The 12,676-nt window shown below is 46.4% G+C and overlaps 2 protein-coding genes across 4 annotated transcripts in view; one reads left to right on the forward strand and one right to left on the reverse strand.

Annotated features, from left to right (window-relative positions):
• The window catches only part of TG (thyroglobulin), a 272,056-nt gene that overhangs the window by 180,486 nt on the left and 78,894 nt on the right, over positions 1-12,676 (forward strand). The window lies entirely within an intron of this gene.
• SLA (Src like adaptor) overlaps positions 1-12,676 on the reverse strand; it is a 66,442-nt gene that overhangs the window by 7,405 nt on the left and 46,361 nt on the right. For all 3 annotated transcript variants that reach the window (XM_012507858.2, XM_003256221.4, XM_030795401.1), the window contains 4 exons: positions 6,746-6,845; positions 5,833-5,919; positions 3,762-3,865; positions 920-1,051 (listed from right to left, as the gene is read on the reverse strand). In XM_012507858.2, coding sequence (XP_012363312.1) covers positions 920-1,051; positions 3,762-3,865; positions 5,833-5,919; positions 6,746-6,845 — 423 coding nt within the window. The remainder of the gene's footprint in view (positions 1-919; positions 1,052-3,761; positions 3,866-5,832; positions 5,920-6,745; positions 6,846-12,676) is intronic.

Raw genomic sequence — 12,676 nt, forward strand, 5'->3', positions numbered from 1 at the left:
GACACAAACAGCCAACCTCAGGCTGCCCAGCTAACAGTGAGTGGATCTGGGATAGAAACAGAGCTTCCAGAGTGGGTTTTTGGAAATGTAGCATTTCGCCAACTGTTCACAATTTCTCCCTTTTCTGTAGGGTAAAGTTCCGATTCCTGAGCTGACATTTGGGCCTTTCACAGTGTAACTCAACTTTCTATCTCTGGCAGTGTCCTACACTCTTCCAGCCACCACACCACATGACGCTTGCTTTATCTCAGTGGATGCTCCCCATCTTATCAGCCTGGGAGAATTCAGACCTCTCTCCTGGGTCTGTGAAGGGCACAGAAATGAATTAAATGTAATTCCTAGTCTTTAGGAGCCTGTTGAGGAACACAGCCTAGCACACAATTAACCAGGCCACGTGGAAGCATGATGAGAATGCTGGGAAAGAAACCCTTGGTGTGCTCTGAGCACAGCGAAGACAGGTAGCTACTGCTAACTCCTATAGCTTCATCGCAGAGGTGATTCATGTTAGCCTTGAAGGCCAATGAGGATTTTGACAAGCAGAAAAGGGGAGATGAGTGGCACTCTAGAACAAAGCCCCAGAGGCTTGAATATGTATGGCCCACTTAAGGATGTGCAAGCTGGTTGCAGTTGTGAATTTAGGCACACCCTAACTTGTTCAATGTACATGTCGAGACAGGGCAAATTTGAGATTAGCTGCATTTTACTTATTAAGACAACATGCGCAGGCAGTCTGTTTCAGCCTGAAATTTACAGTCTGAATTAACAAGAAGGCATATCATGAAGGCAGCATAGGCAGAAAGCAAGAGTAAATCACTGCATTTATTGGTGGCCCCTCTGCATTCCAGACGGATGGCGCCGCAGAGCAATTAGCTAAGAGGGGTCCCACCATCACAGTCACTCCAGATTGAATGTCTCTTACCAGAATAGTGGTTCACCAGGTCCTCCAGGCACTGGAAGGTGAGCCTCGGGGAAATGTAGTACCAGTTGTTGGGCAGACGGAAAATGCGGTAATGCTTTACCTGCCTGTGTCTCACCGACAGTGAGTAAAACCCTGCAGGAGGTGGAGGATAAGTCAGTGGGCTCCACCTGTCCTCACCCCAAAGCACCCAGCTAACCAGCCCCCACCACTGAGGCAGGGAGACCTGCCCACCCTTGGGATACAACAGTGATGCTGGGATGCAGCCTCTCCCTCCAGTAGACCCTTCTCTGTTTAGATGTTGCTTCCCGTTAGAGACTGCAGGAGTGTATTATTGTGTCAAAGCAGATGTGTTCATCATATTATGGTCCTTACAGGTTTTCGGGAATACAGGTTTCATCCTCTTTGCTTTTTATTTTTTTTTTTTGAGTCTGGGTCTTGCTCTGTCACCCAGACTGGAGTGCAGTGGCACCATCTCACCTCACTGCAACCTCCATCTCCTGGGCTCAAAGGATCCTCCCACCTCAGCCTCCGGAGTAGCTGGGACTACAGGCATGCGCCACCACGCCCGGCTAATTTTTGTATTTTTTGTAGAGATGGGGTTTTGCTACATTGCCCAGGGTGGTCTTGAACTCCTGGACTCAAGTGATCTGCCCACCTCGGCCTCCCAAAGTGCTGGGATTACAGGCCTGAGCTACCATGCCCGGCCTCATCCTCTTTACTTTTTGAGGCAAACACATCTGGGGTGCTTCCATATCCTGAGGCCAAATGGAATGATTGTAGTTTGGTTGCAACCTGTAGCTCCAGGATCCATGGTCGCTTTTGACTCCTTCCTGAGTACACTCCAATATGTGATCCCTACTGTTTTCCTCTTTTAGCCCCTGTCCCACCAATGCTGCCACAGCACACATTTGAGGGTGTCCTTGCAGTTATGCCCCCTCTTTCTTTGTGTATACTCTCTCTGACTTATGCTTAGTCTTCTCAGAAATCTGGAGAAGTTGAGTCATCTTTCTGGGTATACGTAAGAAACACGTGAAAGGTGGGTTATTGCTCCTTAAGCCTCATTAGAGCAATGACCTGATATGGGTTGGTAAGAGTAGAACCGTGGGCATGTGCCTCGATTTCCTCAAATGCAAAATGAGAGAATTGGATGTAGGCCATGTTTCAGGGTCCTCTCTTGCTCTATCTTCTGGGGTTCCAGGAGTAGAAAACACCCAAGAGACAGAGGAGAAAGGGAGCTGATTGATTATTTGCTATCTCTGCTGGGCAGGGCTAAGCAATTGCCATGAAGTCTCTATTAATTCTCAGAAAGATCATAGGAGGTATTGCCCCCAATTATTTTAAAGATGGGAAAACAGAGGCCTAGAGCCCCCATGGGATATGACCGGAGGCATGGGGCTTGGAAATGCCACCCTGGGGTGTGACCCTTGTCCTCAGCACATCCCTCACCGTGCTCCAGGCTTGCCGTGAGTCAACCCAGCATGAGCCTTCCCGTAAGGTCAGCAGAACTGGGAGTGTGGTAAGCAGACCGAGGGTAGCAAGTGAAACGCTGTCAGAGTTTTGCATACCCAAGGTGGGCCTGCCACACCCACCCAGCCCCAGCACAATGGCACATCTGCCTGATGACATCTTTATTTTTAGATGAGCTGCGGCACCCACCCTGGGTTCTTCCTCCCTTTGGCCAGGCCAGCTTAGGAGTTTCTTTCTGAGTCGGGGCATCCTGCCTCCGGGGACCTCTAGGACAGGCACAGGATGTTTTGCTTTTACGTTGATCTTTCTATCCCCCAGTATATTTGGGTTTTTTAGAGAAAAGTTGATCTCAGATTTTTTTTTAATCATATATATGTGGTCCCTGCTTTCTGAAAGCAAGGCTGATGCTCATTTTGGTCAAGGGCTCTAGCACCAGGTGGCTTTGGCACTTATTAGGTGCATGGGAAGTACTCTCAGATAGTGTGTTTTCTCTTCTTTGATATCGAATGTACAAGAAGCAAGCCAAGAACTTGAAGATACCTTTTGAATTTTAGAAAAGTTATCATTCAGTCTGGGAAAATCCTAGCTGTTAAGTATTTGGGGATAAACACGGTACTCTCCTACTGTAAATCTCATGGTCTAGATAAGGGAGCCGAGGCTTAGAGAGAGAGAAGCAGTAACTTAGTAATTTGTAAGGCTAAAATTGGAACTTGGGACCCTTGCTTTGAATCATGACAAAGAGCTCACTCTATTTGTGTTTTTACTGTGGTACTTAATGCATATAATGCAAGGAAATTGTAATGCTAGAAATGATGGTGACTGTCTGAGAGGACACATCTGATTCTCTGAGCTGTCTGATTTAGTTACGGAGCACAGAGGAAACTGATATCGGGACTGTCTGTGCAGCAAGAGCAGCATAAATATTATTACATTTGAATCTCACCACACCCTTACAAGGGAGGGGTGTTCTCTCCATTTCACAGATGAGAAAACTGAGTTCAGACAAATCAGTCACAGAGCTTAAGAGCACAGCCTAGGCCCGTACCAAAGGCCACGTTCTGTCTGCCCAGCGTGCTGCCTACACACTGCGTTCAGTTTTGTTCTCAGTTGCTGGAAAAATTTCCAGCAGGAGTCATCAGGCCTGATGTTGGCCAGGCCCATGGCAGTGCCCAGCCGGCTCCCCACTGCCTGTCTCTAGTCCCCTTGCTTCCCCACTAGCCTCCCCAGCAGCGTGTGGGCTGCAGGGAGCTTAACTACATCGGATCAATTTGCACGGATGTAGGAGGAAGGAAAATGAAGCCGTGTAATGAGTCAAACAGGAGCAAAACATGCTTGTCTGCCCCAGACGGGGAAAGATGAGTTGGGGGTCACTCACCTTTCTTGGTCTCACTCTCTCTGATCATGAAGGAGCCAACCTTTGTGTCTGGCAGCTGCAGCAGCTCCTCGGCCTTGTCTCTGCCCAGGCCCTCAAACAGCCAGCTGGGAAGGAGGAAGACAGCCATTAGGTTCTGGAACAAGCCCTCCCCCAGGAAAGGCAGGAATGCGCCACCCACCATACTAAGCGCTTGAAACCTAATCCTCATCTCAACCCACTAAGACAGGTAGCATTATCCCTCTTTCACAGATGAGAATACTAAGGGTTCCAGTGATTAAGTAATTTGCTCAAGAAACCATGTCAGCAGTTGATAGAGTTAAAATTAGAATGCATTTTTCTGGGACATCCAATTCCATAACCACCACACTTCACTGCTGCCCTTCCTTTTATTTATGTATTTTCTTTTGAAATGGATTCCTGCTCTATCACCCAGACTAGAGAACAGTGGCGCAACCTTGGCTCACTGCATCCTCCACCTTCCAGGTTCAAGTGATTCTCCCGCCTCAGCCTCCCAAGTAGCTGGGATTACAGGCATGCACCACCACATCTGGCTACATTTTGTGTTTTTAGTAGAAATGGGGATTCACCATGTTGGCTGGGCTGGTCTTGAACTCTTGACCTCAAGCCATCTACCTGCCTCAGACTTCCAAAGTGCTGGGATTACAGGCGTGAGCTACCGTGCCCAGCCCTGCTCTTCCTATTCTATATGTTAATGGATGTGATCACCTCTGTTGGTTTGGTAGCCTCATAGGGTCATAATTATGTCACTCCTCCTGGTTCCTCACCACCCCCAGCTCGCGCCAGCTGCAGCCTCACGTCTTCAGCATGAAGGCATTGATGCATGCTTGCTAATGAATGAATGGCTCCAGGGCAAGCAGCTGATGTAGAAGAGTCACGTGACTCCCATCTCTTTCAGAACGTGACTCCCACGGCAGCTCCTGCTCCACTTTTGTTTACCTTCATCATCCTAAGCATGGAAATGACATCTGGTATTCACAATTAAGATCATGAATACTAAAATTAAACTCTCAGAATTCCAGTCTTCAAAGGATTCAGGTGGTTATCTCTGTTTTGCAAGATGAGCATGTGGCACATAGAGTCCTCCTCTGGACACGAAGAAGTAACTTAGTGTTTATCAATGGATGCCTCCTTCTTTCTTTTCAATTTCCAATATGCCGTGCATTTCTTTGCCAACTTCCAGCCTCGGTAACTTGACAGATGAGGATAACGTAACTCCAGGAGGTGAAGCGACTTTTCCAAGACCCTCACATGGAAGGAGGGAAGCCAAGATTTGTGCCCAGGTATGCAGGGCTCCAAAGCCACCCAGGAGGCTGCAGAGGCCCCACTGGCATGACTACAGGAGAAAGCAGGGTGCTTATATTCTCATCTGTTGAGCCTAGTTTTCTAAGATATCTCTTGTTTATCTTACCCATTTTTCAAGGAAGGCTCATAAGCATTTTTGACAGTAAGGATTCCGTGTGTTTCTGGATAGGTATTTGATTAGAATATAGCTAATATTTATCGAGTGCTTACTGTAATGCCTGGCATTGCTCCAGGAACTACACGTGTATCATTACATCTTATTCTCCTAACAACCCTACACTTTGATCAAATTATCATGTATTATTATCCCTGTCATTCTATATTATGATCTCTATTTGACAGGTGAGGAAAGGGAACTGATGCATAAAAACCTTGTTTACTGGCACACAGCCAGTAAGTGACAGAGGCAGGATTTGAACCTAGACACACTGACTTCTAGTCTCTGCCTGTGCTGTGCCCTCCAATAACATTTCCCAGCGGTTTACGACTCTGTGCCAGGAACACCATGTTAGAGCTGAAAGGTCCAACTTCCTTCATTTTACTGAAGGAGAAGTTGAGTCCCAGAGAGCAGAAAAGATAAGTTAGCCCAAGGTTGCTCCTTTCCGTATTGACTGGGTTGGGAGCAGGAGTATCTCTTCATGACCCAGTGCCTTCCTTTCCACTATGAATGCTGGAATCTTTGTTCCACCTTATGAGTCACCAGCATATGCATCATGCTTAACTGATGCCATTTGAGAAATGTACTCACCCATGGTAAACTCTGGCCACACATATTCCAGGGATGTAACTCTCTCGACCAGTGCTAAGAGAAATAGCTTTCCACCAGCCCCCTTCACTGTGAGAACAAGAACAGAGAAGAACACAGAGATAGGTAAATAGCAAAACCAAAGGATGAATGAACAGAGCAATCAGATTTAACCCAGGACAGGTTGGAACATTCCTCTTTTAAGATCTGTCATTGGCCACGTTAACCCAAATTTCATCATCTGAAAATTTACTTTTTAAAGTATATGTGTCCAGTGGATAGCCCTCCATTACAAGTCAACTGGTAAACCCTCCTGTGTGCTAGAAATAGCTGCTTTTCAGGGATTAGCAGCTAATGTTCCCAACTGTTGGAGGCTTTTTAAAAATAAATGTTTACTATATTGATTTATACTCTGCAGTATAACCAAAGATAGTTTCACATATCTGCATCAATGAAGATCTAAATAAAAGGGGCTTAGAACTCCTGTCATGTTCCATAGCCCATATTGAATCAGACTGCAGAGGTAAGAGGAGAGAGGGCAAATTTTTGTTATTTCTTATCCAAAGGATATCCAGACCTTGGAGCTGCCTTCCCAGTCTTCATTCCTACATAGCATCAACACTGCACATGTGGTGGGAGATGAGAAGAATATGAGAAGAGGTTGGATCATAAAGGATCTCAAAAGCCAAGTTAAGGAATTTAAATTTGATCTACCAGGCAGTGGGGAGCTATGGAAGGTTCTAGAGCACTGGCCACATTAAAGAGGAGGGTTGCAGTATGGGTCAAATTTCTCACCTCATAATAGGACCAGGACTCATGTGGAACTAGACCACTCTAGCTAAAAATCAAATACTTTTCACCCAAACCAAGTTTATCCTGTTTTGAAGATTGCACAAGTTTTGGAGAGCTGACTCACTCAGAAATCACACGCAGTTTCTCCCCTCGGCGGAATATCGGGGGGCTGATGTCAGGAGACGGGTAGTCACTCAGCACAGCAAGGAAGTCACTCTCCAGTCCTGGGGAAACAAAGGCAAGGAGGAAGGGGGCAAGGTGCTTTTTATTCACAAGGAGCTTAAAGGTAGCCTTGGGAGGGAGGGTATGAAGATGAGATTTCCCAGCAGGAAATAACCTTTCTTGTTTTGAACCACCAGTTTACAGCAAGGTCCTCTCTTCAGAGATGGCTCTGCAGGGTGTGCGTACGAGCCCTGAGGGTCAGGTGACATGGTCCCATTCTTAAGCCTGCCTTGGCCCCGATGTTCTCATCTGAGAAATGGGATCCAAAGGCTGTGAGATGAGTCATGGGGTCTGGCTTCAGGGCCTGTTCTGAGTCTACTAGCCTCACCCTCTCCATCTTTAAAATGGGACTAATAATACCTCATTCCAGGGTCCTTAGGAGAGGAGATGAGAGTATGTTACACCACATACGTTCACATAAGTTGCTATAAAAACACCCCTTCTCATTACCAATGCCTCGGGTGTCCACTCTGGGACTCAGAGTTGTTATATCTATGACATTTTCGGGGAAGGGGTATCAGGCAAAATGAGTTCTGAGGACCCATTAGGACCATGAGGCAGTAACTCTGAGGTTAAACAAAATACTTATTTCTTGCAGAATATAAGGCCCCACACTGGGCATTTATTTAACAGGGACATTTGTTGAGGGTGGGGGTGGTGGAAGACAAATTTAGTACTTTTCCTTATAGTGTATTGAAAGGAATTCTGGTGAAGTTTTGAAAAGGAAAGAGGGCTGTCTGGTACCTGACTGTAGAGGAGAGACAGTGATTTTGCTTTTTGACACTGAGCGATACATCTGCTTCTATCCTTAGTGATTTGATGTAACTCAGATGCATTAGATGCAGGGTAATATTTGGATACATTTTTGGGGGAAGTAGTAAGATGTCTTCCATATCAGCAAATACAGTTATTATTTGCTATGACTTTCATCACTCCACCTGCTGGCTGGGACTTTGAACTTAAAATTCTGGGTAACATCATCTGTTCATTCATTCGGCAACTACTTACTGAGCACCTGTCGTGAGCCAGCATAGGTGAAAAAAGCAAGCCCATTCTTGCTGCTCTCACGGAGCTCACGTTCTACAGGATACATAAATAGTCATGGGAGGAACTGTTCCCTGGTTCGCTCACCCCAAGAAGATCTGGAGAAATCCCAGCACTCAGGCATGTGGGCTCCGGGGCCCAAACAAGCCACTTTCTAGGATCCACACACCTCTAGATCCTGCCTCTTACAACTCATACGTCTTGCAGCCTCTGAGTCATAAGCCTCCTGGGCAGACTAAGTCTAAAGAGAGATTAGATAGTAGAATGAGTGAGAAAGATGACTGAGGTTTTGGGTAAAGCTTATGCTTATCGATTTCAAATGAATTAGAAACAAGTAATCATGGTGGAACAGTGCAGTCAAATGTATTGTTCATTTGGGGAAGCTGAGCCCCTGACAATAAGCTATGTAAAAGCAAGAGTTTCTGGGTGTGAGACAGAAACCAAGAGTGATCTTTAGTGGCTTTACAGTATTGGAAAGGGATCAGGGCTTTTGAGAAACAGTCGTGTCGGGGCGTAAAAGGGCTGGCCCAGCCAGACCTCTCACCTGTCCTGCTGCAGACCTTCCCCAAGCCTGTGGGGGCAGCTCTCTCACATTCTGCTTTGCTGAATTCAAAAAAGGGATTCTTCCCTGTGTAGCTTTGACTCCAGCCCAGTAAGCAGAGGCAGCAGCGTTACAGCTGTGTTAAGTTTGAAGCCAGAAGTCCCAAGTTCTCACAAAGGGCAGGTTCACATTTGGCAGGGCATAAAGCTTAAGCAAATTTGGCAGTCCTCTTTAGGAAAAAAATACACAATTGCAAATACAAAATGAAGGACAGGCCCCAGGAAGGTGCTGTACCAGCAAGGCGGTCTCAGGCGCATGATTTGTTTGGCTTCCTGGCACATCTGCCCAGAAGCTGAGGCTGACTTTGCCACTCACTGAGTGGGACGCCTCCTCCTCTTGGGCCTGGGTTTCCTAGTCTGGAAAATGACAGGTTGAAAAACACCTTCAAGCTGGAAATCTATCTTCCTGGACTAATGGCCCCCACATATGAACGGGCCGTTTATTAACGTGGCACTCTGCTGCCTCGGCTACATGCGATGGGCCTTTCTCCAACTTGCCAGACACCATGGTTCTCAGAGCCTCCGGATAGGCTGTTCCCTCTGCCTGGAACACACCCTGCTCTTCCCTCCTTCACCCCTCCCACCTTTGTCAACTCTAAACTCACCTCTGCAGAGGCTCCAGAGGAGGCTCAGCCTTCCTGCTGTACTAATTCTTCCTCTTGGCCCCTAAGATTTTTCCCCTGAAGCGGTTACCCCAGTTTGCATTTTCCCATTTGTGTGACTGTCAGGGGAATGCCCATCTCTCCCAACCCCCAGCTGTGAGTTCCCGGAGGGCAGAATACTGGTGTCTTCTGTGTCTGTAGCCTGTGCCACACCTGTTTTACAAAGGATGCTCAAAGCAGGCTTACTGAATGTGCAGAGCGGTCCCTGTGCTGTAGTGCCCCTTAAATACAGCTGTTAAGCTGCAGTTTTAAAGCAGATCCAGGCAGAAGGAAACCTGATTTGTGGGAGGCAGCTGGGTAGGTGGCCATTGTGGAACCAGCCCCTTGTGAAAAACGTGTTGAAATGGGGAGGCGCAGCGTGTGTTCTCTGTGACAATAATAGAACCTTGAGGTAGATGGGGTGTCTACAGAGGGGTTTGAGGTTTGATGTCAAATTCAAGATTAAGACTGTGGAACAGAACAATTGTCTTTCCTAACATTAAAAACAAAAACCAACAGAAACAAAAACAAAGGCAAAATCCCATTATAAAAACCACTGTTCCAATGAAGGAAAGGGAGGCTGAGAGTGTTGGAGAGTTTCAGTTTCACAATAACAAAGTTAAGTTTCCTATGGAGTTTCTGTAGTAGTGATGTTTTGATAGCTATGGCATTTAAACATCACTGAGGAAACTTTACATCTGGGCTTTTGCTTAAGGTCAGATAACATGTGCCTGATCCTTTGCAAGAGATTTCACCTCTCTTTATCATCACCATTAGCCAAACGGGACAAAGTCACTGGGAAGATATTACAGTTTGGCTTGTACTTCTGTGGGGCAGGGTGGCCATTCTAAGCAAGGCCTGGTGCCAGGATCCCTTCAAAGTCTTCCCCGAACTTTGGTTGCTACAGAAAAATAAATGCAATGTAGCAAATTTAAGTTTGTTGGTAAAGGTGAAACATATTATCTTCTACTCCTAGAACTCCTTAGCTTTAAGGAGAGCTCAGCGTTTGAATTCAAGCAGATATGAATGAGTGAGGCAGAGAAGAGGAAAGCTGAGGAAGTCAGTGGAATTATTGCAGACTTAAGATAAGGAAGCAAATTAAGTGAAGACATATGCACTGCGCATGAAAGGAGAAACCCAGAGAGAATTTTCGGGAGAGAGAATGGGACTTTGAAACCAATCAGAACTGGCTTACATCCTACCTCCGCCACTACAAAGTGATGCAATTTGGGGGGAGATTTATTTTTGACTAATCTGAGCTTGATTTCTTCATGAATAAAAAGGGAAAATGCCAAAATCTGCCTCATAGGATTGAGTGAAGGATTCATGATGCATTCCATTTTAGGGCCTGCCTTAGCAAGTGGCAGCTAATATTATTTTCATGGAGAGTGGGGTCACCAGACCATAACTCAAGACCAGTGTTAGCCAACAACTTTCTAAAATGTGCAAACTAGTAGTGCAAACTTGAAAATTTCTTACTCTCTAAAAATGAACTCTACTTGGTGAGAACAGAAGATGAAATTCAAAAGACCAAATATTTGCTGATAGCTCAACTTAAGAATGAGTCAGTTTGAACAAAATGTACAAAGGCGTAAAATAGGAAACTAATCCACAAAGGGGAGGACCCAGGCAGGCCTTATGGGACTTAGTCAAGAGAGGACAGGCCCTTTCGTAAATTGTCATTCCTTGGTGCTGCATGACCATTTCTTTTTAAATGCCAAGAGCATTCTCAGTCACTCCCACTTAAAACTGTCTAATAAAACTAGTCGTTTGTCACTTCCAGTGCCCTGCCCAGCCCTACAGAAAATACGTGATTATTTAAGGGTGAAGAAGCCAAAGCTGGGAGAGTTTTAGTCACATGTCTAGGGGAAAGCGTGAAGATTTCAAAGCCCAGGGTCCTTCACGGAGCCACACGGCTCTCCTTGGCACTTAATCTTCAAGCTCTCCTCAGCCCACACTTGGCCCTTAACAGGGGAGACAAAGGCAGACTCCAGGTAAGTCGTCAGGGTTAGCATAAGCAGCTCAGGGCAGCTGGTGGGTAGAGAGCTGTACAGCCCAGGGATTGTAGCCTTTTGTTTTGCATTCCCTGGAGTCATGCCTAAACTCATGGTCTCCTCAGGGGTCAAAGCAGGCCTGACTTTCAGTGTCTTCTTCAGGACACACACACACACACACACACACACACACAGGATTATACATGCAATTAACCAATCACACAGAGCTGGGCCATCTAGCCTGGTAGAAGATCTGCCGAGTTCTGCAGGTCACCATGAACCAGGCTTGTGAGCCCTCTTAGTCATATGTAAAGGGCTGTGTTTGAGACCTGGTAGCCCACAAAGCTCTTTTCTGCCCATGTCTTGGTTTTTCCATATGTTAGTGGGGACAGATTGGAACTAAACAGACCTTGAGGCTTTTCAGGGTCAGTCTCAACTCTCTTAGATGCTAGAGGGATATAGGCAGGGCTAGCATAGAACAGAAGCAAGAAATAGTCAAAACAAATATTTTGGACTGCATAGACTCAGAATGTGCTTTGCGTGGGCACCCAGGGCTTCTCAGACTTCAGTTGTTTTCATTCCACCATCCCCTTCCTCCCCCTCCTCATCACCACTGCCAGCAGCAGCAGCAGCAGCAGCAGCAGCAGGGGGCACAGCTCTGGGGGGAATCAGGCACTAGACTGTGGTGGTACCCAGGTTACCCCTGAAGTCCTCACGCCTCCCTGCGAGGTTGATAGATTGAAACTACCTTATTTTGAGTATGAGGAAATAGAGGCACAGTGAGGTCCAGAGACTGCCCAAGAGCACACACCTAGGAAGCTGAGTGCCAGGTTTCAAAACCAGGTCTCCCTGGGCAGGGCAGGGCATGGCTGTGTCTGAACCACTCAGGTCTCCTTTGTCATAGTTGACAGCATTAGTTACTTGATAATGTCTTTTTAAAAATTAATTTACTTAGAAAAACGTGAGTGCTGTTCTAAGCAATGTGACATCATGGATTTCTTGGGCTAGTTATATATTTTATGATGTTCATCAATGTACAATGATGTAAAAGTTGAATGACCATGTTCCACCTAAGACCATCTCATGTACCAGCAGTGAGGTTAGATGCAAATAGAAAAAAAGGATCTGGTCCAAGATTTGACACGGATTCACTATCTGTGGGACCCCTTCTAGGGCACTTGAACATCTGGGTCATTAAATCTGGTGGCCAGGCACGTTCTCACTCACTCGAAAGCGAGCCCATCCTCTTCCAGAACATGCGGGCTTCTTGAAACCCTGTCCTTTCCAGACACACACTGAGGTGGGGAGACGGACCCTGGAGTCAGACCACCTGGCTTTGAATCCCAGCTGTCTCCTCTGAGCTGTATGGCCTCAGGCAAGTCATTTAAGCTTCTTGTACCTCAGATTCTCCAACTGCAAAACGGAGATGTTAATAGGCAGAAACCCCGTGGGGCTGTGAGAATCGAGTCTGTGCATGTAAAGCACTGGGCACTGTGTGTCTGGATGCTGTGAGCACCAAGCGGCTCTAATCATTCCCGTTTTACAAAGGAGGAC

Source organism: Nomascus leucogenys, chromosome 16, assembly GCF_006542625.1.
Source record: "Nomascus leucogenys isolate Asia chromosome 16, Asia_NLE_v1, whole genome shotgun sequence".
NCBI classification, from domain to species: Eukaryota; Metazoa; Chordata; class Mammalia; order Primates; family Hylobatidae; genus Nomascus; species Nomascus leucogenys.